General features: G+C 49.0%; 1 protein-coding gene across 2 annotated transcripts in view; it reads left to right on the top strand.

The window, feature by feature from the left end:
* The window catches only part of ZNF638 (zinc finger protein 638), a 55,714-nt gene that overhangs the window by 21,121 nt on the left and 8,161 nt on the right, over nt 1–26,432 (top strand). Inside the window, exons 8-22 of one of the 2 annotated variants that reach the window (XM_066572855.1) lie at nt 2,961–3,077; nt 3,376–3,407; nt 3,523–3,557; nt 4,651–4,710; nt 9,687–9,739; nt 10,385–10,513; nt 11,089–11,220; nt 12,266–12,307; nt 12,686–12,823; nt 12,973–13,098; nt 15,102–15,139; nt 17,181–18,807; nt 19,992–20,051; nt 22,434–23,262; nt 23,388–23,582. In XM_066572855.1, coding sequence (XP_066428952.1) covers nt 2,961–3,077; nt 3,376–3,407; nt 3,523–3,557; nt 4,651–4,710; nt 9,687–9,739; nt 10,385–10,513; nt 11,089–11,220; nt 12,266–12,307; nt 12,686–12,823; nt 12,973–13,098; nt 15,102–15,139; nt 17,181–18,807; nt 19,992–20,051; nt 22,434–23,262; nt 23,388–23,582 — 3,613 coding nt within the window. Of the gene's footprint in view, nt 1–2,960; nt 3,078–3,375; nt 3,408–3,522; nt 3,558–4,650; nt 4,711–9,686; nt 9,740–10,384; nt 10,514–11,088; nt 11,221–12,265; nt 12,308–12,685; nt 12,824–12,972; nt 13,099–15,101; nt 15,140–17,177; nt 18,808–19,991; nt 20,052–22,433; nt 23,263–23,387; nt 23,583–26,432 lie in introns of both variants that reach the window. The other variant, XM_066572854.1, reaches the window with a different exon arrangement.

The following is a 26,432-nucleotide window of genomic DNA, read 5'->3' as shown; positions in this document are numbered from 1 at the left end:
GGTTTGAATGAATTTTGCACGATAATCGTCTTGTGTAAATGGCCCAAAGGTACTGCAGTCGCTTCAGACAGCTGCAGGGGGTCCAAGGTGGTAAAACATTCGGCTATTGATGATATATCCTTGGTATTAATTTTTTATTACAAAAAATATTCTGTGCGGTGATTGCATGGTGCAGGGTTCATTTTTTAAAAATAATTTAACCAGAAAAAATAAATTTATAAGGCTGGGTTCACACGGGGCGTATTTTCGTCGGAAATCTCGCGGTTTGGCCGCAGCAAAAACCGCGAGATTTCTGCCGGGAGAACCGCCGCGGTTTAAGCCACGGTGACTTTGAAGCGGTCCGGCCGCATGCTTTTCCGTTGCGGCCGGCGCTCCATAGAGGAGAGCGCGGCCGTAACATAAATAAACAAAAAACCGACTGTAAACAGACATGCTGCTTCTTTTAAAACCGCAGCTGCGGCGGCCGCAGCCGCGGTTTCAACCGGATTTACCGCAGCGGATTAGCCGTCCCGTGTGGACGAGGTTTCGGGGAAACCTCGTCCACATGGCTGGCTAATCCCGAGATTAGCGGCCGCGGGCGGATCTGCTGCGGCAGAACCGCGGCAAATCTGCCCTGTGTGAATCCAGCCTAAGGGTGCGTTGAAACGCAGCTGATTTTGGTACTATTTAGCGCTGTGGATTTCAAACCAAAATCATTGTCACATTTCACATTACAATATTTGTGCAGATTTCAGCACCTTTTTAAATGCAGATCCGCAGCTCGTTTCACCCTTCCAACTGAATGGGTGGAGTTTGCAGCAAATCTGCCTCAAATTCCATGTCCAAACCCACACAGATGGTGTAACGTTGGACTGGTGTGGATATGGGGGCAGATTTTCCACAGCACTAATCCCGCTCTGTGTAAATCTACCCTTATATTACAGCGATTCAATGTAATCAATCCCATCTATCTAAAATAAAAGTGATCAAATATGAAATATATAAACCAAATGCTTCAAAAATGTTACAAATTAATGTTAGTCTAAATTATTCAAAAATATGCAAAATGTTTCCCATCTGCCTCCAAGTGGAGATGTAAAAATAGTACATTATCTACATATGTGACATGAAAATCTAAGGGAATGTCCTCACTATTGGCATTTTACATATCCTCAAATTCTATCCGTCTAAAGTACAATGTGTGACGACAAGAACAGAGTCAGGTTATGTGAGGCGGTAAACCTTTATTTATCCTGCAAGGGGAGCGCTGTAATAAAACCCACCAGGCACTTCTGTTTCTTTTGTAACAATAATTGTTAAATCTTAAGAGTTTGACAATAAAGTGTATAAAGGCACAACATAGTCTGACTGCAATGTAAGCAGATAGTAGACCAAGGTAGGTAAATGAGGATTCCATATATGTTGGGCTTTATGCATGAACTTCTGCATCCAAGACCTCACTAATTCCAAGATGGCCTGGCCAGGGCCAACACAAGGCGCATGTATTTTGGTTACGGTCTCCAAGAAGTCATTTAATAAGTGACTTAAAAGACACATGTACCCCAAAACGATACCAATAGAACATTACAGGTTGTCCTGCACTGAACGAGCCTCTCACAACACCACTGACCATAGAAACAGGATTTATTACCTTAAAATCCCTTTCTCGTCCTGGTCATAGGGGGACACAGCAAGACCTTGTGACATTCTAGAGCAATACCCAAAGGGGTGGGGAAAAGACAAGGCGGTGTGGGCAGCCTGCTCCCGGGGGCTGCAAGTAATGACTTGGAGATAATGAAGACTGGAAAGCGTTCCCCGGCCACAGCTTGTGAGGGCCCAGAAGCCAGGATGCAAACCAGAGGTGTCGGGCGCAGAGAGTCCCTCAGTGTAGAGCTATAGAAGTGCGGAGCCCTCCACCCATCACAGTTGGGTGCAAACAGAGGGCCACAGAGAAATGGCATCTGCGACCAGTGACAGATGAGGGAGCGAGCACCGCTTGGAGCTACTAGAAGCCGCAGCTAAAGGAAGGCAAGGCGATGAGTGCGAGGGGCGATTGGCATCATACATACCTAATGCCATTTACTCCATTGTCTTAGTGATGAGAGAGCGCTGGATATGGGGGAGCAGGCAGGAATCTGGGGTGACTTCCCCCATGGCTGGCAGGAACCAGAGTGTTTAGTGCCACTTTGTCTTCTCGGAGGAGGCGGTACCAGCGTGTCGGATGCATCACGGTCCGCCCTCCCACTTAAGGACCTTTTACGCCGAATGATGATCCTGCAAAAATATTGCTAAAATGACCAGCAATCGGTGTAAAGACGGCCAGCAACTGAAGGATGGCCGACAGTTCATTCGCTTATTGTTCATCATTCATTCCATGCAAACCTAAAACCCATCATTGGCTCGTTCTTTTATCATTCGGTTTAACCCCGTTCAGACGTTCCCCTCCACCGGTGCAGAGACTGAAGCATCCTGGTAAAAAATAACCCGTTTATGCCCAAGCAAACTGACGTTGTCCTCGGGGACGACCGGGGAAGCTGGCTCATCCCTGATACAGGCAGAAGAGCTGCAAGCAGGACACTGGGCTGGAAACTGCTGGCTTAGTGCCTGCAGGAGGGGTAGAGCTGATGGGAGCCCCCTAGTGGCAGGAGCTCTACACAACGTCTTGCTGTGTGGTGATTAGAAGATGGCAACAATGTTTTTAAGCTCTTCTTTTAAAGTTGTATCGCTGTAATTGTACTAACCCACAGAGACCTGTGTATTCTGTAACATTGTGGCGCAGTCCTGGGCGCTCTTACCATTTCACTCCACATAGAAATTTTTGAAAGTTTGATGTTATGTTGTCCCATTGAAGAATACTTGTGCTGTACAGCCCCCCCCCCCCCCCCCCCCCCCTGAAGCGGTCACCCCAAAAAATGGTAACTCCTCAAGGAGTTTAGCGTTCTGACTTGAAATAATCTGTATGTATTCCTGATATTTTATAGGCATTCATGGAAACCAGCTTTAGAGCAGCAGCCACAGCGGCGGTGAAGTTCAGCGAGTCGACGCCGGTCATGATAAACAACCAGCGTGTCACCCTGACGTTGGCCGGTCAGACCAAGGTGAGGGGCTGCAAGCATACCTGTCTGAGAACTGTTTATAAAATATAGTCCAATGTAGCCCCCCGATTCAGTACCAGGGGAGGTTTTTCCACTTTGTAGTTGCTGTCTTGGGTCTATCTGTAATGAACAGATTGAGGGTCTCCTGCTTCTGGGACCCCCACCTCCCCTTCCCCAATGAATGGCTGTACAGATGCAGGTCATTGCGTGCACTCAGCCACTTGCCTCACAAACTATAGAGTCCTGCACAATTCTTGCAACAAATCTGCTATGAAGTGTTTTGCCTTCCTTGTCTTTACAGAAATCCATGAAGACTGTGGATGAAGCTGCAACGTAAGTGTGATGTTATGTCTAGTTCCAGCATGCGGATGGACTTGTGTATGCTCCCTGGGTAAGAATATGGTTTCTCATCCATATACTGTAATATTTCTATCCTTGTTCCTTACAGAGTGAAAGAACCTGCTATAGCTGCAGCGCCCGCAGGTATGTTACGTGGTGCTCACCGCACTCCCCTATACATTATTTATATATATATATAACACCCATGTCTGCTGAGTTATGGCAAAACGTGTTTGTGGCTGTTTTGGTTGAACACTGTGGATGTGTCTTAAAGGGGTTGTCCAGGAACGGTATAAAATGGGTAATGTTGGTGCAGCCAGAATCCCTGTGCAGGTCAGAAGGGGGCATAGCCTAATGATACACTGGTAGCCCCAATGGGGAATGAGTAACGGTGGAGCCTAACAATACGACATTGAGCACCGGGTAGTGCCAGGCTCCTCCTGCAACCTTCGCCATCTGCACATAAATTCTCCACGGGCTGCACAGACAACAGCCATTTCTGGACAAACCCCTTTAAGTATCTAAGGTGGATAACGCCTTTTAAAGGGGTGTTCTGGAACTAAGAAATTGATGACCTATTCACTCAAGAACCCTGTGATCAGCTGACAGAAGAGGCCGTAGTGCTCGGGTGAGTGTCGGGACCTCTTGGGCATCGCCGCTACCAGAATATGCCTGGCATGCAGTGAAGTGGCCACAGCAATCACTCCAGCACCGCAGCCACTTGAGACAGCTGATTGGTGGAGGTCCTGTAACCCGCCACTTCCAGATCGCACTTAACTAGAGATGAGCGAGCACACTCGGATAAGTCAGTTACTCAGCGAGCTTCGCTCTTCTCAAGTAACAGCATTATTGTCCGGGGGGGGGGTAGTGGGGGAAAGAGTGAGAGGGATCTCTCCACCTCCCCCTCTCTCTCCCCCGAGCACGCTCGGACAAGGATGCAGTTACTCAGTGAGGCTCACTGAGTAACTGACTTAGCCGAGCGTACTCGCTCATCTCTACACTTCACGTTTTTTTTTGCCCTGCCCCCTCATCAGATAAATCTACTACTAACACTCCCATGAAGTAAGCTCTTGCCTCATCTTATCAGTCATTTCAGGGCTCCATGACTGGACTTTGGGTTTTGTCACTGGACATTAGCACATTTAGCTGAAAGCGACTTAATCCTGTACATAAATGGTGGATACTAGGAGACGGCCGGCGTGTAATGTGTTTAATAGAATAACATGTCTCTTTACAGAAGCCCCAAAGATAGAACATACAGAAGCAAAGCTGGAAGAGAAGTCCAAACGGGAACTAGGTAATGGTTCGGACGCACAGGGAACGGATCGTTGGAAAATTACACCGCTTTTTGTATGAATATGTAATTAGTTTTTCATGTTTGATAGAAAGAAAAAAAACTAAAACCTTTTTACATTGAGACTCACGAGGTGGACACTTCCTGTTTGGTAAAGAAGTTGTCAGCTGTCATCTTGTCACAGACAGGATTACACTGAGAGGTGACAACTATATATGGATAACACAGGAGCCACCCTTCACAATAGTCACAGCTCACCTCCTCCCCTCCCTGTACAGACAGGATTACACTGAGAGGAGACACCTATATATAGATAACACAGGATCCACCATTCACAATAGTCACAGCTCACCTCCTCCCCTCCCTGTACAGACAGGATTACACTGAGAGGTGACACCTATATATAGATAACACAGGGTCCACCATTCACAATAGTCACAGCTCACCTCCTCCCCTCCCTGTACAGGCAGGATTACACTGAGAGGTGACAGCTATATATGGATAACACAGGAGCCACCATTCACAATAGTCACAGCTCACCTCCTCCCCTCCCTGTACAGACAGGATTACACTGAGAGGAGACCTCTATATATAGATAACACAGGGTCCACCATTCACAATGGTCACAGCTCTCCTCCTCCCCTCCCTGTACAGGCAGGAATACACTGAGAGGAGACACCTGTAAATAGATGACACAGGATCAGGTTAGCCATGATAGAGATCCTCCCTTCAGTTTTACTGCTCATTCGACTTGGTGTGTGTGTGCCCCTTGCGCAGCGTGTAACGGCGCTTCCGATCTGCAAAGCAGCAATGTTGGACCATCTTTACCAAATGTTACAAGATTTATACTTTTTTGCATCTTCTGACGGATGGCCATATATCTGATCGCATATGGTTTAACATATTTTTCCCACCCCTGAGACTGCTCTAGAATGTTTCATGGTCCAAGTTGTGTCCCCCAATGACTCGGATGAGAAAATGAGATTTTTGTGGCGCATGCTGGCGTGGCACACCACTGGAGGCTGTACACATCTCTTCTGGCAGTTCGCCCGTGGGTTTCGACCTTGTGCCTCTATTCAGGCCTCCTTTACTAATTTAGGCCTCAGCTTCGGCCTAGCCATGGCATTTCCGCAGCGGGCCAGTCGCAGTTTTCTGCCTGTTTTGGCTCCTGCCTCTTCTCACACAGCTTGCCTCCTGGCCCGCCTTCCCTTTCCTGCACATTTCTCTGCAGCCTGCTGAGACCATTGGTGCCTCTGACATCTAAGCGTTCCAGACTAGGTAAGCTCTGCCTGGCGGCTAGCTCCCCTTCTCTATTGCTCCTCTTGCAATGGCCCTAGCAGTAGGACATTTACAAGTAGCTCTACTGACTACTGTCCTCGGCCCATCGGCATAATGTCAAACTCCAGAACTGAAGGCTGCAGACAAGGCCCTGCCAGAGCCACGTATTGCGCTTGCTGCAGTACTAAATCCCCATGCTTGCAGTCTGAGCCTTTGTGTTACAACGGTCTTCCCTTGAGACCATCCATCGGTGATCTGCCCACAGACTCGGCTCCTGTCCCGTCGACTGCTGAACCGGAATGTGCTTGCACTCTTGAGTAATATTGGACCATACTAATGCCTCCACCGCATCATAGGTGGCTTGGACCAATCTCTCCGTCAACTGCCTCCAATCAAGTCTTGACGATGACTTATTTGCCACGCACAACTTTTCTTGCGGTAGGTCCCGGAAACGGGCTAGGCCTCTAGTCGAGGCGATCTTCTAGCTCCCCAGCATCAGCATTTCTTCCTGTCGTTGTGCTGACTTGCTTTTGCACACTGACTAAAGCGATATCTGGCTGTGATTCACGGCCCAATATCGCCCTCGCAAACCTGAAAACCCCTGGATGCGAGGCGTTTTAACATGGAAATGGCTTTGTATCCCTGCGGAGCTGAAGGAATCTCCTGGCGCCGCAGTTCCAAGTCGCAGCGACAGATCGCGATCTTCTCCCATTGATTTCATTGTAGCCAGCGCTGCTGCCGCCGGTTCCATTGAAAACGTGAAAAACCCTTGATACCAGGTGTTCTTTCAAATGAAAAACAGCCTCGCATCCCTGCGGGGATTCTCTTCATCCCCGACCACGGCCGTCACAGCTGCATCAGGAGATCGAGGTTTTCCACCAGCCCTATTGAAAACGTGGCCCCCCCCCCCCCCGAGATGTGACAGCCTCACATCCCTGCAGGGCTGAAGGAATCCCTTGCTGCAGCTGTCACAGCTGCAATTCACACACTATCCTCTGGGGTGTAATAGTCCCTGCTTTTTCTCCTGCCCCCTTAGAACAGAACAAATGGTTCTTGGGCACCGTGAAGAGATTGGAACAGAATGCTGGCCCTGTCCGACCCTTTCTTCATCTGAAGGGTTTGAATCAAAATGTCAATGTTCAACATTTCAGCAAGGGGTCGTTGATATCCATCATTACGTCTATGGTCTTGGGGGAGTTCCTGCCATCCATAAACATTAGGGTTTCGTATCTTCTTCCCATCTGCCACACACATCAGCAATTTCTCCCCTTTGCCATCCACTTTTGTTGGGGTTGGCCAGGCTTCCAGAGTCCTCACACAGATTCTATCATCAGTGATGGCTCTCCACCACTCTGAGGGGAGGGCTAGCATCCCCTCAATCTTAACGACATCTTGATGAAGGCTCCCGGTTCGGGCGGATCATGAACCATTCCAAGTCTTCCCTCTCACTCTTGCAACATCGAGACATGCTGGGAGGGGAGTATGCTGTGGAAGCTCATGGCCTGAGGCATTTGGACACGGAGGGAGTCGAATCTCCCGATAAATGTGTTGCAACTGTAAGCGATTCTCCTGTCTCTTTAACACCCCAGCCAATGGCTCTCCCTGTTCTTGTCCAAACATACAATGTGACCTACTGTCGCATACATAAATCATCAAGGCAAGACTCCTAGCTCGGCAGATGTCGGGGGCAACGAAAAGTTGAGAGAGTGGGAGCTACATCCCCAAGTGTTCCAAACACTTTGTCAAACATAGCGTCACCCTGATGGTTTAAAGGGGTTGTCCCGCGCCGAAACGGGGTTTTTTTTTTTTTAACCCCCCCCCCCCCCCCCCCCCCCCCCGTTCGGCGCGAGACAACCCCGATGCAGGGGTTAAAAAAACAACCCGCACAGCGCTTACCTGAATCCCGGCGGTCCGGCGTCTTCATACTTACCTGCTGAAGATGGCCGCCGGGATCCTCTGTCTCCGTGGACCGCAGGGCTTCTGTGCGGTCCATTGCCGATTCCAGCCTCCTGATTGGCTGGAATCGGCACGTGACGGGGCGGAGCTACACGGAGCCGGCATTCTACACGAGCGGCCCCATAGAAGACTGCAGAAGACCCGGACTGCGCAAGCGTGGCTAATTTGGCCATCGGAGGGCGAAAATTAGTCGGCTCCATGGGAACGAGGACGCCAGCAACGGAGCAGGTAAGTATAAAACTTTTTATAACTTCTGTATGGCTCATAATTAATGCACAATGTACATTACAAAGTGCATTATTATGGCCATACAGAAGTGTATAACCCCACTTGCTGCCGCGGGACAACCCCTTTAAGTCTCAACTGCAAACTCTGGTATTTTGTGGCCAGGTCTCAGGATCCCCAAGCTCAAGCAGTGGATGCTCTTGTGATTCTCTGGATTGACTTCCAGTTCCTGTACATCTTTTTCTCTTTTTCCTCTCGTCCCTCGACTTCTCAAAAAGATCAAAATGGAAGGCCTTCCAGTGATTCTCATCGCTCCCGACTGGCCTCAACACCCATGATCTGTGGCTCTTGTTGACCTTCTTGTCTGCACTCTGTGGTGCCTTTCCCTTGGAGAAGATCTTCTGTTACAGGGACGTTTCTTCCACCCCGTTTGGCCACACCTTATCTAACGATGTGGAAGTTGAAGTCGTGGTACTGAGATCCCGTGGATTTACTGAACCTGTCATTCAGAATTCAGACCATGATGAAGGCTAGGAAGTCCTTCTCTTCCAGGGTCTACCATCGTGTCTGGAAGACCTATTGTCTCTGGTGCGAACGCTGCAACTTTCATCCTACGGGTTTTTGCCATCTCCCTTCTGTCCCTCAGAATGGTCTGGACATAAGACTTACCCTCAGCGCCCTGAAGGGTCAGCTGTTGGCACTGTCCATTCTATTTCACCGCCCCGTAGCTTTTAAGTTAGCAGGCTGTACCTTTTACAAGGCGTTGTCCATACCATTCTGTTACCCTGTCCCACCTTAGGCCATCAGTTTGGTACTGGACGCCATGCAGTCTTGTTCCTTCGAGTTGTTATGAAACATTTCGACTCCTCTTTTGTCCTGGAAAAGTAGCCTTGTATGGTGGCGATCACATGCGTCCGTTGGGTCTGTGAGCCGGCAGCCTCGTCGGCCAAACCTCCATTCACCATCTTCAGTTAATCCTGCATCCTGTGCCATTTTCTCTAAGGTGATGTCTGCCTTCCATGTTAACAAAGAACTCATCTTGCCTTCATTTTGCCCCTCAGCCATTCACTTGAGGGAATGCGCTCTCCACTGATTGGATTTGAGCCTTTAGATTATACCTCTTTGTGATCTTGGATGCGACCTTGTGGCTTCCAAAGCCATCATTTCTCGCTGGATCAGATCAGCAGTACCAAGGGCAAGGAGCATCCCTTCTGGATTACTGCTCATCCGTCGCGGGGCACTTGCGCGCCTCTTGGTCGGCTCGGGGCACTTGCGCGCCTCTTGGTCGGCTCGGGGCACTTGCGCGCCTCTTGGTCGGCTCGGGGCACTTGCGCGCCTCTTGGTCGGCTCGGGGCACTTGCGCGCCTCTTGGCCGGCTCGGGGCACTTGTGCGCCTGTTTTACATTTTAAACAGTGGGCCACCATTTTTGGAATTGAGGTTGTAGCTTGTCCTGTTACAGGTCTTTAGTTGTGGCTATGTGACATATTTGAATTATTTGCTGATTGTGTTCTTATTGCAGAGGTCCCTCCTGGTTTTATTAGGCGCTACATGTTGGACGATCCACCACTGAAGGTAATTTGGCCTCTTTTGTTATAGGAATAAATCATATTCTGGTAGATGTCACTGGTCTGCTCCAGATTGATTATAGTGAGAAGCTTCATGCATGAATATATGTATTTGAACTCAGGGGTGCTCCCCGCGAGCCCCCATACCCTTCTGGTTTATTGTAAGGAAGTACAATACAGTTATACTGAATATGATGTACCAATTACATGCATAACAACTCATGATTGGCCTAGTATGTAAGGACGCTGATGATTAACATATGTTTATGCCCCAGGTGTATGTCGCTATGTCAACATGTAATTTCTAGAAAACGCAACTAGAATAGACTATCAATATCTCTGCCTGGACCAAGGAATCCAAGGGAGGAGATAAGAAGTAGCCCCCCTCTTATGAGCCTTGCAGGTGCTTCTCATAAACACCTCTCAGGACCTTGTAGAACTTGTGTAGGAGTGTATTTCAGGATACCAGCATAAGAATGAACCAATTAACCATTTCACTGCTAGCTATTTTCTATGAAGGCAGATATTTGAATATATATACATACATTTGCATAGGCTGCCTTAAGAAACACATTTATATTATTACTACAACACATTGCTCCTCTATGAATGTGATGGGATGTGGAGGCAACCTGTTTGTTTCTCTTTACAGCAGGCCGAGCAGTGCGTCATACTGATATCTAACCTGCCCGAAGCCCAGTACACCGTCAATGAAATCACCAACTTGGCCAAACCGTTTGGCGGTGTAAATGATATTCTCGTTGTCGCCAACCACAGAAAGGTACGTCCCGCAGTGATGATGCCCCCTCCTTACACTATGACGCAGTCTCGTAGAGCTCTGCAGTCTTAGCGGGTTTATCGCCTTGTTGGCTTTATGCAGAGTTACAAATCTGCGTAGTGGCCATCAGGAAGCGACAACCTTCAGATGAATGGATCTCATTGCCAGCTGCAACGATACCTGCAGTACATGAATATATCCTAAAAGGGGTTTGCCACAATGCACTACCCCTCCCAGAATGCAGGACGAAAGCGACCAGCTGATTGAGGAGGTCCTGCTCTTGGCTGGGAATTGGCTGATTTTGCTTGGGGGGAAAATGTAGTATTACAGGCCCGTCTTTCAGATGACTGGATATCCTGTAATAGCAGAACCACAACGAGAGCTTATTGAGCGGCTCTCCATTCAGGGTCCTGCTGTATGATGTCCTAATAGGACATGTGCGGAGCCGTTGTGCCCAGAGCCCAAACCCTCTATGGTGACGGGATCTGCTGAGCAACAGCTGCAATGACGTCCTCCTCCCATGAAGCATTAGAGGCTTGTACAATAGTTACGTTGTTTTCCTCTCGCCCCTCCCGCAGGTGTACTTGGAGCTGACCAGCAGGAATTCTCTGGATTCAATGATTAAATTTTACAGTGTTTTCCCAACTTACCTCGGCGGGAACCTCCTGAGCATAAGCATCGCTACAAGATACAAGGACCTGAAAGATGAGGTGAGCCGGGAAGAGAACACCAAGCAGAGGACATGACTGCACTTTGTGGGATTTGGGCAGGTGATGAGCGGCATGTAGTTCCTTCAGACAGCACACTAGAAGGTCAAAAAGCTCCATCTTGGTGTCATCAGAGCAGAGAATCTTGTTCCTTGCAGTCTGAGGGTCCTTTCAGGTCTTTTTGGTAACTCCGGATGGCTTTCATGTTTCTTACTGAGGAGCTTCTTTCTGTCCCCTCTGCCATGAAGCCCAGATTGGTGGAGGCTGCAGGGATGGTTGACCTTCTGGAAGTTTCTCCCATCTGCACACAGAATATTCGGAGCTCAGCCAGAATGACCGTTGGGTTCTTCTCTCTTGCTGTGGGGTAAAAAATGACTGGGGAAGACAATAGCAAACCATCCGGCAAAAGCAGTCTGCCAAGAAAACGTCACAATGTGACATGTCTCCAGGAGTCGGTCTTGGCTGGGAGCTCGCACCAGGAGACTCTACCTACCAAACTAGCTGCTCAGACATGGTGGTCAGCGTTAATCTAAGCATTTAAAGACTGCCGTTTAGAGATGAGCGAGTATACTCACTTAGGCTAACTACTCGAACGAGTACTGCCTTAGCCGAGTATCCTCCCGCTCGTCTCTAAAGATTCGGGGCCGGCGGGGAGCGGCAGGGGAGAGCGGGGAGGAACGGAGGGGAGATCTCTCTCCCTCTCCCCCCTGCTCACCGCCGCAACTCGCCTGTCATCCGCGCCGGCAGCCGAACCTTTACAGACGAGCGGGAGGATACTCGGCTAAGGCAGTACTCGCTCGAGTAGTTAGCCTTAGCGAGTATACTCGCTCATCTCTACTGCCGTTGGAGGTAGCATGAATCTGGGGCGGGTGTGCTCAGCGCCCCCTCTGTTTACACCTTGTAGCAGACTAAGAGCTGGTTCCTGGCCGCGGCGTGTATAGGGAGATGCTGCGGTTCAGCAGTGCGCACAGCTGTCACAGGGTTATGCTGCTTGAGGGGACGGATCCCTGCTTGTTGCTTACTTGTTCTCTATTTTCCCTCTCGCCAGGACCTCATCTTTGCAGACCTCATAGAACAGGCGGCATACAAGGTAACTGAAAACCTTATTTATTCCGTGCAGAAATGAAAGTGTAACGAACCTTTAAAGACCCTGACCTGTTCTAGTCATGCCTGACGGGCTGCGGTCCAGGTACTGGCAGAGGCACTCGGCTGAATGCTGTGCCCGCTCAGTGCGTGGCACACAGTCCACACACTCCAAGCAGGGACTGAATCGGCACTGAGTTAGGCACCTCTGCCCATTAGTGATGGGTGGGGTAGCAGCACCCGGACCTCTGCAGTCCATACCTCAGACATGTCGGATGTTTTCTGTTCACAGCTGTTAGCCGCCTTACACTCCCAGAGCTGCATTCTTGTCCCCCCTATTGCTTTGCCTCCATACTTGATAACTGTGAACCTGCTCCCCCTACAGATAACTCCCTCCATTTATGAAACGTTCGTCCATCTCACAAACCTCCCTGACAAAGATGTGGAAGACTTTGAGATCATTCGTGTCGGGCTTCGTTTTGGGAAGGTTGAGCACCACGTGTATCTCAGTAACAAGAAGAAGGTGAGTGCTGATAATGTACTATGGCCACCGCTGCCTCCTGCTGGTCATACCTAGTACTGCATCCATTGTAACACCTCAGGCAACAGAATCTTTGGGCTTCTCTTTGTTGTGGTGATGCATTTATATGTATTTGTCCCCCCATCTCTCAGGCAATACTTCACCTGCATAGTCTCAGCGCTGCCAAAGCAATGCACAGCTTCCTGACCCAGTATCCGTGTAGTATCAAGGAGAACGTCCTACAATGCTCCCTGCCTTCCAAGACTAAACTAGCCGAGGTAAGTGCATTCCTGACACTGTGGAGCAGATTTACTACTTAATGCCAGCTTGGACTGGACAGACTCATCACAGCCGCTCTGCCGCCGCCTTACTTTAGTGTAACTTTTATACCACCTATTCATTTCCATGGTTCATGCCAAATTTAGCATCCCATTTTGGCACACATGATGCATTAAGGCTGCACCATTTCTGTTGGACGCTGTGAACAGAGTGTGTAAAACATCATAAATGTGGTGCAAAGCATGTAAGACTCTTTTCTGATCCAGTTTGTGCTAGAAAACTGGTGAATTGTGGTTTAGTAAATCTGCCTTATGTGGTTTAGGACTCTACCGATACAGTAGGTCTCCACTGGGACTGGACACAGTAAGACATGGTTATGGGAATGTAGTCCATCTTTCTATTTACTCTGTGGTACTTCTGCTGTGATGCTGACGTAACTCCCCCATGCTGCAGTGAAGGATGTAGGCGTTGCGGTACAGTGTTTCGCTACTACTGACTTCCTGACGAGGATCGCCTGATTCCAGTGATCCGATTGCATTGGGCTGACCAGTGTCCTGGGTGGGACAGCACAGGATTTCATCACGTAACTAACACTCCTTTTAGACAGAACAAGAATCTCGCGATTTGCCCCGAGTGAACTAGTGGCTTGATGCCCTCACCAGCCTGTTCGCGCTCGGGCAATCTGTTTAGACTGCACAGTCCTTGTTGAGAATCGTGCAGTTTTCGTTCACCTACCGCTTAGTGTTCCACACCCCAAGTGAACGAGCTGCCGCTCATTTTTATGCCGGCTGAAACTGAATGGCGAGCGAGAGCCTCACAGTTCTTGTTCGTTGTTTTGCTCTTGTTTAACCCCTCAGTGGCCTGGCCTGTTTACGCTTTAATGACCAGGTCATATTTTGGAAACCTGACGGGTCACTTTAACATAAAGGTTTTGCATATCCAAGTGATTCTGACATTATTTTTTCGCCACATATTGTACTTCATTTAGGCCACCTGCAGACGAGCGGGTCGGATCCGGCGGCGAGAATTCTCGCCGCGGGACCCGGCCCGAGAGCCTGCAGTGACGAGCGCGTACTCAGCCGCGCCTGGCGGCCCCGGTTCTTTCATGTGCCGGCTGCGGCGCATGTGCAGACCGGAGCTGGCGGCCGGGTGAGTGCGAGCCCCGCAGAAGGAAAAAATGATTTAGATTTTTTGGCAATTGTCATTTAAAACAGTTTTTTTTTTTTGTATAGTGTACATAAGAATGAAGATGTTCACCCCAAAATGGATCCCTCCGTTTGTCCTGTGTTCAGAAGAATACCCACTGTGGCCCCAATCTACTTACAGGACACATGGCTAGGCCTATAATGGAGGGAACACCAACTGGATTTCAGGGCACAACTGAATAAAATCCAGGCCCCATTGCTCACTTGTGCAGAAAAAAAATTGACTCCCTAAAAATAATACAATCCATGAGGGGAGACGAAACTTAACTTTTCAAACTTTTTTTTTTTTTTTACTTTACATGATTGCCGTTATCCATTGGCTAACAGCGGTCATGTGACAGGGGATCACATTCTGCATCTCCCTGCTTTTGGCTACTCATGCGAGTAGGGAGATTGCAGAGGATGGAAATGAGTAGTTTCCGCTGCTGTCAGGGATCAAATCCGTGATGGGGGCTAAAAAACTTTAACTTTATTTCACTTTTTATTGACTTTTATGTGATCTCCATTTGATAACGGCAATCGTGTGACCGGGGGTCACTCACCGCGGCCCCCCATGACATTAGCAATGATAGGAGGGAGCTGTCACATGCAGAGACCCTGGGGTTTACTCTACAGGGTCGGTGTGTTTTTTATGGCCCTGTAGAATATAGCCCAGCCACCCAGGACTAAGGGGTTAATCTGAGCAATTTGAATGATAATCTTTCTGTTTTAATGCACCATTACAATGGCAGACAGTTTAATGGTTAAAATGAGGTTAAAGGGATCTTCTCAATATCTGTTTTTCTTTCTTCCTACAGGATGAATACATGAGTTACATTGAAGAGTCCATACAAAGGTAAATGTATGTTCTGTGACCCAGGATGTGAATGCAGACTATTGCTTTTCCTTGTTGCTCTCTTGGACTGAGCTGCTCTTGGGTCATGTGACCACCAACTGCCTCATCACAGGCTCAGGTGCGCACCGCAGCCTCTTCAGTGAGCTGATCGTTGGCAGGATCTCCCACTTATGATCCCCAATCAACTAGGAATTACCTGTCCTGAGGTCAGCTCATCGGAACTATAGTCTCCCCCAGCCCTTTCACAAGGCTATCATGGCAATCTATTGGCTCCCTGCAATTGCATCGCAGTAGGGGTGGTGGGACGCTGGAGGAGCCCCCTGGGTCAGCTGCTTAGATGCTGCGGTCAGCATTGCCCGCTTCATTTAAACCGTTACATAGCGGTGATCGGAGCTAGCTCAGAGAGTGGATGTTAGCTGTTTGGTATGAATAGAGCTTGGCTTCCGTCACGCAGCACCTTGCAACTCTTGATAGATAAATATATCATGGGTTATTAACCCCTTAATGACGCGGCCCTTTTTCTTTTTCCATTTTCGTTTCCCCCCCCCCCCCCCCTTCAAAAAAATCGTAACTCCTTTATTCATCCATCGCCGTCGCTGTATGAGGGCTTGTTGTTTTTTGCGGGGCGAGTTGTATTTTTCAGTGGTGCTATTTAATGTACCATATAATGTACTGAAAAACGTTAAAAAATTTTAAGTGGAGTAAAATGAAAAGAAACGACATTCCACCATCTTTCAGTGCGTCTTGTTTCTACGGCGCACAAACTGCAACAAAAATGACAAACTTGTAGAGGTTTTTTTTTACTATACTACTCTTTTTTTTTTTTTCAAAGACATTTAATTTTTTTCAATTATTTTCTGTGCTCATCTTCTGCGCGCGATAACTTTTCCGTCGACGTAGTTGAGCGAGGGCTCATTTTTTGCGTGATGTCCTGTAGTTTCTGGTAGTACCAATTTGGAATACATATGTTGGAATATATGCGTTTTTTCTAGGAGACAGGGTAACTAAAAAAATGCATTTCTGGCGTTTTTTTTTTTTTTTTTTTGGACGACGTTCACCGTGCGGGAAAAATGATGCACTACTTCCATAGATCGGACTTTTACGGATGCGGCGATACCAAATATGTATTTTTATTTTATGATTTAGATTTTTTTAACCCTTTGCAATTCAATTTTGGATTCAGGGTTTCCTATGGGGGCTTTCTCTTTCTGCCATTATACAATCGCACCATCTGCTGGCTAGAGGCAGTACTGCGGTATGGGACAACAACAGAGCGGCCAGTAATATACATTAAGTATACCCTGCCAGACGTCTTCGGACATCGGAGCTGTACAGCCTTCAATCAGAATGTCTTCAGACCTCAGGCAGTGGATTGGAAAGGGTTAATAATAGATATGGCAAAAGGGAGGTGATTTAAACTTTTATAACTTTTTAACTTACAATTAAAAAAACCTTATTGTTTTTTTTTGTTGTTTTTTTTAACTTGACTTGGGGGGACCACAATATGCGATGCTTTGATCGCTCCTGCAGTATGACGTAATGCTATAGCATCACGTCATACTGCATTCTGACAGGCAGTCTATTAAGCCACCCCACGGGGATGGCTTGATAGGCAGTCTGCTATGACAGCCCTGGGGCCTTTCTAAAGGCCCCCAGCTGCCATGACACCAGCACGGCTATCCCAATGTCATCGCGGGGGAAGGGGGGGGGGGCGTGCGGGACCCCCGAACATTGTTCGGGGAATTTAAATGCCGCTGTCAGAATTGAATTAAATAGTTAATAGCCGCGATCAGCCGAACGGCCGATCGCGGCTATTGCCTGCGGGTGTCAGCTCTATTAAACAGCTGACACCCGCACTGCATGAAGAGAGGTTGCCCTGCAACCTCTCTTTATACATACCCCGCCGCTCCATGACATACCTATACGTCATGGAGCGGGAAGAGGTTAAGGACTTCATAGTAACCAGTTTCCCTCTAGGTGCTAATATAATCATCCAAGTATGAAGGATAGAAATGTCTAACGTCTTTGTTTTGTTTAGCAGCCCAAAAATCGTCATGAAGAAACCTGCACCAGCAACTCGTGCATCTGAAGAGACCACAAATAAGAAGTCTAAAGAGGGAGCAGCGGCGCCACCTCCTACTAAACACGCTAAGGAAGGAGCAGCGGCGCCACCTCCTACTAAACATGCTAAGGAGGGAGCAGCGGCGCCACCTCCTACTAAACATGCTAAGGAGGGAGCAGCGGCGCCACCTCCTACTAAACATGCTAAGGAGGGAGCAGCAGCGCCACCTCCTACTAAACATGCTAAGGAGGGAGCAGCGGCGCAACCTCCTACTAAACATGCTAAGGAGGGAGCAGCGGCGCCACCTCCTACTAAAGATGCTAAGGAGGGAGCAGCAGCGCCACCTCCTACTAAAGATGCTAAGGAGGGAGCAGCGGCGCCACCTCCTACTAAAGATGCTAAGGAGGGAGCAGCGGCGCCACCTCCTACTAAAGATGCTAACGAGGGAGCAGCGGCGCCACCTTCTTCTAAAGATGCTAACGAGGGAGCAGTGGCGCCACCTTCTTCTAAAGATGCTAACGAGGGAGCAGTGGTGGCACCTTCTTCTAAAGATGCCATAAGATCAGACAAAACCCCTGCTCCAGTTCCAGCTAAGCCCCTAATCCCTGCGCCATTTTCTTCCTGCTATAGTGTGGTGGCAACAGAAGATGATGGTGATGAAGAGGAGGCTGCAGAGGCCCCAGAAGCTCCCGACACGTTGCCTCTGTACGTACAGGCAGAGACAGAGACCCAGCAACAGGATTCTCATCCAGTATCTCAGCCACTATTGTCGGAGGAGTTAGAGGTTCTCGTGTCTGTGGAATCTGATGAGGAGGAATCTGAAGAACTGTATCCCTTTATCCTCGGCATTAAGCGGGGTCCTCCATTTCTGCCAATTGTCCAAAAGAACCAAATAGAAACCCCTCGTCCAAGTTCCAATGCAGAGGCTGTAGGCAAAAAGGCCAGTGAAGACGGCCAGAATGCTATATCTGGGCCCAGTCGGATACCAGAAAATAAGGGTGTGGGAAATAAGACGGCTGACACTAGCAACACTGAGGGTCCTTCTACAGACAAAGTCCAAGACCCCTCTACTGAGTCCTCCAATGTGGAGGACACCAAAGATCATAGTGTGGTACCTGTGGGAAAGACTGAGCTTCCCCCTTTCAAGGCGGACGAAGGGTCTAAGGAGACATCCAAAGCTGCGCACCCCGTTCCAGAAAAAGGCAGAGCTGAATCTGAGGCGCCAGAGATGACCCCGGTAGCCGCAACATCAAGTGGATCCATGATCAGGACCACAAAATACAACGCCCAAAAGGGAGAAATCTCTGTGACTGTCACACTAGAGAGCCAAAAGTCTATTGCGAAAACTGCAGAGTCCAAAAAGAAGACATCAAGAGAATGGGGAACATCCCTTCGTGAAAGTAGCACGCCGAAGTCAAACAGCAACAGGTCCAGCCCGGCCAACGGGACCTCCAGCCACAGCAAATCAGGCTCCAACTTCCCTCAGAAGAAAAGCACGGGAAAGTATGTGTCATCACAGCCCGAGAGAGACTCCAAGGATATGAGCCGGTCGCGGGAGAGAGACGCTCGCTCAAGTAGCAGAAAGGATGACCGAACAAGAGGCAGCGTAAGTTATCTAATGGACACACACAGATCCCCGCTGTTGACCCTTTACACATTGGGGCATGTAAGTGGTTCACAGAATTAGGGAGCTCCCTTTGTGATGTCAACGGCCCTCCGCAATGCAATAGCAGAGGACCGTTGGGTTGCTATTACAACCGGACAGCAGACAATGATCATGATCTATGATCTCTGCATAGCGATAATGTATTGCAGATCATGCTGGTTCAGGGCCCCCAGTGGGACATGAAAAAAAAAAAAATGAAAACCACGTTTGGTATCTTCTCATCCGTAACGCGTAAAAGAAATTAAACACACTTGTAATCCTGCATGAAAAACTTTACTTATAGAAAAAAATATATAAATATATATATATAGGCAATGCTTTTTTTTGTTAATTTTGCCTCTCGTAAGAAAAGCAATAAAAGTGATCAAAAAGAGTCGTGTGCCCCTCATGGTACCAATAAAGAGTCCAGCTTGTCACTCAAACAAGCCCTCACACAGCTCCGTCCATGAAAAATAAAGTTGTGGGACTTTGAATGCGAAACCATTTTTCCAAACTCCTGCTTATATAAAATGTATTGTCGTAATCGTACCGACCCACAAAAAAATGTATCGGGTGCAAAATTAACGCTGGAAAACTAAAAAAATGGCAGAATTGTTGTTTTTTTCCTTCCACAAAATGGTCCCAATAAAATGTGCAGCTCGCCACACAGAACACCAGAGCCCGTATAGCCACGGCGATGGGAAAATAAACTGGGGCTTTTGGAACGTGAAGACGAAAATCCTCCAAAAATCATGGCGTCCTTAGAGTCCCTTTAATCCCTTAGTGACACGGCCTGTTGTGGTCCCGCCCGCCAGGTATTGGACTGACCCTGAATGAGTGGGTGAGGAGAAGCGGGGGTAGTTTGGAAAACTTCATGGTATGCCTTAAGGCAAGCTCCTGTCCAGTTTTACCTGGTGACCACTTTCTTCGAGTGTTCTTCTTCCTGTCCACCTTGTATTGTACTGACCTGGTGAAGTGCGAGGCGCCTCGTCCCGCTGTGACTTTGTAATCCTACACTATAGAAAGGACACTTTGCTCATTACATCTGACAACTCTGAGCCAGCGCCAACCAGCCTGCACCCAAAGGGTTAAGAACGTGCACTCATAATGTGGGTCTGTAATAATAGTATTCTCCTTCTCTACAGAGTTCATCACGTTACACCCGAAGCTCCAAGAGCAACAATCGGAGTCCGAGATCTAAAGAGGTGAGAGCTGCCCCATGAGAATGGGGGTTGTCGTGTTATTTCAGAAGATTATGGGTGCCCTCTGCTGCGAAGCCATGAATGCTATGCTGACGGTCTGTGTCCTTCAAGCCCGTCCCTCCTCCCTTACGGGAGGGCTCTTCCTCTGTGCAGTCTTTGGCCCTCCATCATGAAATAGTGAAGGGCCGATGGACTGCCATGGCAACCAGTCACCAGACCATGGCGTTTCGGTCTGCCATGGCGTACAAAGGCAAAAATGGTGATAATACATTGCAGTACCAAACTACTGCAGTGTATTATCTGAGTAATCTTGAGATCGCAGGTCAAAGTGCCATACAAGGACTTGATTTAAAAAAAATTGTACTTATCTATTTAAGATTTTTTCAAACCCACATGTTCAGTCTTGTCGTGACCACGGCGACCTGTACAATTAATCTAACACACTTTATACCTTGCACACCAAATGCTTCATGGGACAAGTAATATCTCAAAATTGTATCCGTACAAACTGCAGCTCAACGCGCAGAAACACAAGTCCTCATCCGGCCACGGTGACGGGGAAGAAAAGTGAACGCTATTTTGGGATCTTCATCTCGAATTTCAAAATCCTTGTCTTTAACCCCTTAGTGACAATTTTTGGGCGGAGTTTTATCTCCACTTTTCAAAAGCCCTAACTTTTGTTTTTCCGCCGACGCATCTATATGAGGGTTTTTTGCGTAGCGAGCTGCAGTTTTTATTGGTATCATTTTTGGGTACATATAACGTGTTGTGGAACTTTTCATGCAGAACGACACGGCAGATTGTTTTCCTCCCTTTTGCATGTTTGTATGAGTACAGCAATTTTTTGAAAGGCTTTTACACAATAAAACTCCCCATTTCTTCTTCGAGTGTTTGCTGAGCAGGATATAAAAGGTGTTCCGTGTATTGTGCAGGTAGTTATGGGTGTGATTATACCAAACGTAGATTCTTTCAATCAGAGGTGAACGTGTAAAAGTTTTTCTCATACTTTTTTTTTAAACTCTTTTCTTCCATTTTTAATGTTGCTGTCGGGGACTTGAAGCTGCGATGCTATGATCGCACTGATAATACATTGCCGTGCTTCTGTACAGTAATGCATTATCGCTTCTCATAGAGAACATAGGCCATGGAAGACCCAGATGCCATTATCTGGTGTCCAGTTGCATGGCAACACATCGGCCGTCTATGGTTACCTAGCGAAGGGCTGAAGACGTTACAATGGCAGCGCCCTCAGTGAACCCTTTATTCGTGGCATGTAAGGCGTTAATGGCAGGCCAGCTGTCAGTCACAGACAGATGGTGCGGGCACAGCTCTTGAGCCTGCAGTATCCATAGGATGTAAATGTATGTCCATTCAAGGAAACTGCTTCCTAACCGCAATGTACAATTGCTCCCTGGAGCGTGAAGGAGTTAAGTTCCGAAATAGGCCACGTCGCTAACTGTTTAATGTTCGCAATGCGGATGGCCGTCTATCTCTTGGCGTGTGAGAGGGGGATTCCTCCTCAAGTTGATGTCAGAGGTGTCTGGCAGCAGCAACTTTACCCCTCCCCATCATGTGCATTGATGGAAACAGCTGCTGGCGCTAGGTGGTCAGACCCCATAGACCTAGTGTGCAGCAACTACACGGTAAATGGGTAACTTTTTATTTTGTGCAATATCCAACATCATTTACACGTAATTTGACCAAAATTCTGTTTTCGTTTTTTTTCCTCTTTGTGACAGTCGTGTTGCGCTGACATATAGTAATAAGACCACATTCAGAACTTGCAATGTGATCTCGTGACCAAAGTCGCTGTATAGGCCCAGCCTAAAGGCGTGGTGTGGACTGCAGCCATCACTCCATGGTGAATATCAGTGGCGCTACAGAAATGCCATATGTTCTTGGCAGTATAGTAGCAACCAGACACGTCAATGATGTATTTGGCCCCTGCTGGACCTCCCTTAACTGAACCCCTTGATGACCTGTGTTGTTATTGTATATCCTAGGTCATGCAGGCAAAGGTAGATCTGATTGTAGCTCCTTAATTCTGTCGGCACCGCTGTCAATGCAGATTGCAGCGTCTAAGCGGCTGGCTATAGGGACCCCTTCCCCAAGTGTGACTCGGTCGCGAGATGCAGATTGGTTCACATGTAAGCCTGGGGCCTTGTGAAGACCTGTCAGTCCTGCAATGAACAACAAGCTCTCATTCATTACATGGACAGAAAATAAAAAGCTTATGACTCTGGAAAGGGGGTTAAAAACATAAAACCAAAAAAAGTCTGGTTTTCTGGGCTGTAATGGGGTGGCCTGAAATCTGCCTGCATCACAGAACAGTAAACTCTTCTCCTAAACAGCCGATGAGTTCATTCGCACCTTTTTGTGTTGCAGGAAGAGGAAACGTTCCCCTTCAACCTGGATGAGTTTGTTACCGTGGATGAGATTGTAGAGGAGCACGTAGACCCCAAGAAGAAGTCTAAAGAGCGAGAGGAGAAGCCTGACGCCAGAAAAGGGAAAAGGAAAGATAACGACCCTCTTCCCTCGGACACTAAGAAATCCCGAGTGACGAGCACCGATTTACACGAGGCTTCGTTTGTCACCTTAGATGAAGTTGGTGATGAAGAGGACAACGCCGGTAATCAAGATAACCTAGCCGACCAGGCGGCCCAGTCCATGGTGACGTTAGATGAGGTGCATGCTGAGGACGGCCCTCCTGCCCGCGCCAAAGGGGACAAGGTGCTACTGACCCTAGATGAGATAAGTGATGAAGATGATGCCCAGGACTCCTCTGCAGGGCGACCTTCATCATCTGTGCCAGAGATCTTACCTAAAGAAAAGCTCCTTACCCTAGATGAGGTCAACGAGGAGGATGAGGGGCATACAACACCTCCTAAGCCCTCCAAGGGGGTAGAAACCAAATTAGCAGAAGCCACAAAAGATACTGGGAGAAAAGAGGACAACAGTAATAAAAAAATGGAAGCTAAACCAGAGGCTAAAGCCCAGCAGGACGCTGGAGACCGTTCACAGCGACCTCTATTGACTCTGGATGAGGTGAAAGCAGACGATGACGACATGTCCTTTGCCGATATGGAACACCAGTTTCTGACAGTGGATGAGATTGGGGAAGAGGAGGAAGATCCTGCGGAGAAGGAGCGCAAATCAGATGACAGAAGTAAACTGCCAGAAAGCAAGCACTCCGGCAGCAGCAAAGCCGAAACAAGTAAGTTGTGACGTGTGTGACATAAGTGTAGAGGAAGGAAGCTGTAGCGGAGGCTCTCTACGCCTCTTCTCCGGTAGGAATGGTAGCGACTAGATTAAACTCATCCATCTTATTTTTTTAAATAGCACCAAGGGGACGACTGCAGAAAAGATCGCTTCCTCAAGGTGCTGACGACAACATGGGCTCTTCACAGCAGGTTTCCCCTGACACAAGTCTAGGAGCTGCACCAAAGAGAACCCCAGATAAAGCCAAGCCATCGATTGGCCATGACCGGGGAGCAGCGCAAGGCACCTCTGCACCAAAGGATAAAGCAGAATCCGGTGAGATGTCTGTAGAGCTGGAAAGATGGACCTCTTACCACCTGCAGTATATACTATCCCTATCTGATACATGGCTTAAAGGGCTTGTCCAGTTACTTGTTAAAAATGGAATGGCAGGTGCAGCTGTGTGAAAAGAACAAGTACAGCAGTACTTGCCCATCATCGGCCTCAGCAGCCCAGTGTTGCAGCCATGCGATCGTCCACATCAGTGCTCACTTCCTGGGCGCAGAGCTGTATTCACACCCGGCCATCACTACCCCTCATCACTTCCTGGGCGCAGAGCTGTATTCACACCCGGCCATCACTACCCCTCATCACTTCCTGGGCACAGAGCTGTATTCACACCCGGCCATCACTACCCCTCATCACTTCCTGGGTGCAGAGCTGTATTCACACCCGGCCATCACTACCCCTCATCACTTCCTGGGCGCAGAGCTGTATTCACACCCGGTCAACACTACCCCTCATCACTTCCTGGGCACAGAGCTGTATTCACACCCGTCCATCACTACCCCTCATCACTTCCTGGGTGCAGAGCTGTATTCACACCCGGCCATCACTACCCCTCATCACTTCCTGGGCGCAGAGCTGTATTCACACCCGGCCATCACTTCCTGGTTGCAGAGCTGTATTCACACCCTGCCATCACTACCCCTCATCACTTCCAGGGTGCAGAGCTGTATTCACACCCAGCCATCACTACCCCTCATCACTTCCTGGGTGCAGAGCTGTATTCACACCCTGCCATCACTACCCCTCATCACTTCCTGGGTGCAGAGCTGTATTCACACCCTGCCATCACTACCCCTCATCACTTCCTGGGTGCAGAGCTGTATTCACACCCGGCCATCACTACCCCTCATCACTTCCTGGGTGCAGAGCTGTATTCACACCCGGCCATCACTTCCTGGGTGCAGAGCTGTATTCACAGCCGGCCATCACTACCCCTCATCACTTCCTGGGCGCAGAGCTGTATTCACACCCGGCCATCACCACCCCTCATCACTTCCTGGGCGCAGAGCTGTATTCACACCCGGCCATCACTACTCCATATCACTACCTGGGTGCAGAGCTGTATTCACACCCGGACATCACTACCCCTCATCACTTCCTGGGTGCAGAGCTGTATTCACACCCGGCCATCACTACCGCTCATCACGTCCTGGGGACAGAGCTGTATTCACACCCGGCCATCACTACCCCTCATCACTTCCTGGGCGCAGAGCTGTATTCACACCCGGTCATCACTACCCCCCATCACTTCCTGGGCGCAGAGCTGTATTCACACCCTGCCATCACTACCCCTCATCACTTCCTGGGCGCAGAGCTGTATTCATACCCAGCCATCACTACCCCATATCACTTCCTGGGTGCAGAGCTGTATTCACACCCGACCATCACTACCCTATATCACTTCTTGGGCGCAGAGCTGTATTCACACCCGGCCATCACTACCCCTCATCACTTCCTGGGTGCAGAGCTGTATTCACACCCGGCCATCACTACCCCTCATCACTTCCTGGGCGCAGAGCTGTATTCACACCCGGACATCACTACCCCTCATCACTTCATGGGCACAGAGCTGTATTCACACCCGTCCATCACTACCCCTCATCACTTCCTGGGTGCAGAGCTGTATTCACACCCGGCCATCACTACCCCATATCACTACCTGGGCGCAGAGCTGTATTCACACCCGGCCATCACTACCCCATATCACTACCTGGGCGCAGAGCTGTATTCACACCCGGCCATCACTACCCCTCATCACTTCCTGGGTGCAGAGCTGTATTCACACCCGGCCATCACTACCCCATATCACTACCTGGGTGCAGAGCTGTATTCACACCCGGACATCACTACCCCTCATCACTTCCTGGGCGCAGAGCTGTATTCACACCCGGCCATCACTACCCCTCATCACTTCCTGGGCGCAGAGCTGTATTCACACCCGGCCATCACTACCCCTCATCACTTCCTGGGCGCAGAGCTGTATTCACACCCGGCCATCACTACCCCTTATCACCTCCTGGGTGCAGAGCTGTATTCACAGCCGGCCATCACTACTCCATATCACTTCCTGGGTGCAGAGCTGTATTCACACCCGGCCATCACTACCCCTCATCACTTCCTGGGTGCAGAGCTGTATTCACAGCCGGCCATCACTACTCCATATCACTTCCTGGGTGCAGACCTGTATTCACACCCGGCCATCACTTCCTGGGCGCAGAGCTGTATTCACAGCCGGCCATCACTACCCCATATCACTTCCTGGGCTCAGAGCTGTATTCACACCCGGCCATCACTACCCCATATCACTTCCTGGGCTCAGAGCTGTATTCACACCCGGCCATCACTACCCCTCATCACCTCCTGGGCGCAGAGCTGTATTCACACCCGTCCATCACTACCCCTCATCACTTCCTGGGTGCAGAGCTGTATTCACACCCGGCCATCACTACCCCTCATCACTTCCTGGGCGCAGAGCTGTATTCACACCCGGACATCACTACCCCTCATCACTTCCTGGGCACAGAGCTGTATTCACACCCGTCCATCACTACCCCTCATCACTTCCTGGGTGCAGAGCTGTATTCACACCCGGCCATCACTACCCCATATCACTACCTGGGCGCAGAGCTGTATTCACACCCGGCCATCACTACCTGGGCGCAGAGCTGTATTCACACCCGGCCATCACTACCCCTCATCACTTCCTGGGTGCAGAGCTGTATTCACACCCGGCCATCACTACCCCATATCACTACCTGGGTGCAGAGCTGTATTCACACCCGGACATCACTACCCCTCATCACTTCCTGGGCGCAGAGCTGTATTCACACCCGGCCA

Source organism: Eleutherodactylus coqui, chromosome 7 (assembly GCF_035609145.1).
Source record: "Eleutherodactylus coqui strain aEleCoq1 chromosome 7, aEleCoq1.hap1, whole genome shotgun sequence".
NCBI lineage: Eukaryota > Metazoa > Chordata > Amphibia > Anura > Eleutherodactylidae > Eleutherodactylus > Eleutherodactylus coqui.
This window is presented reverse-complemented; position numbering and strand designations above follow the sequence as displayed.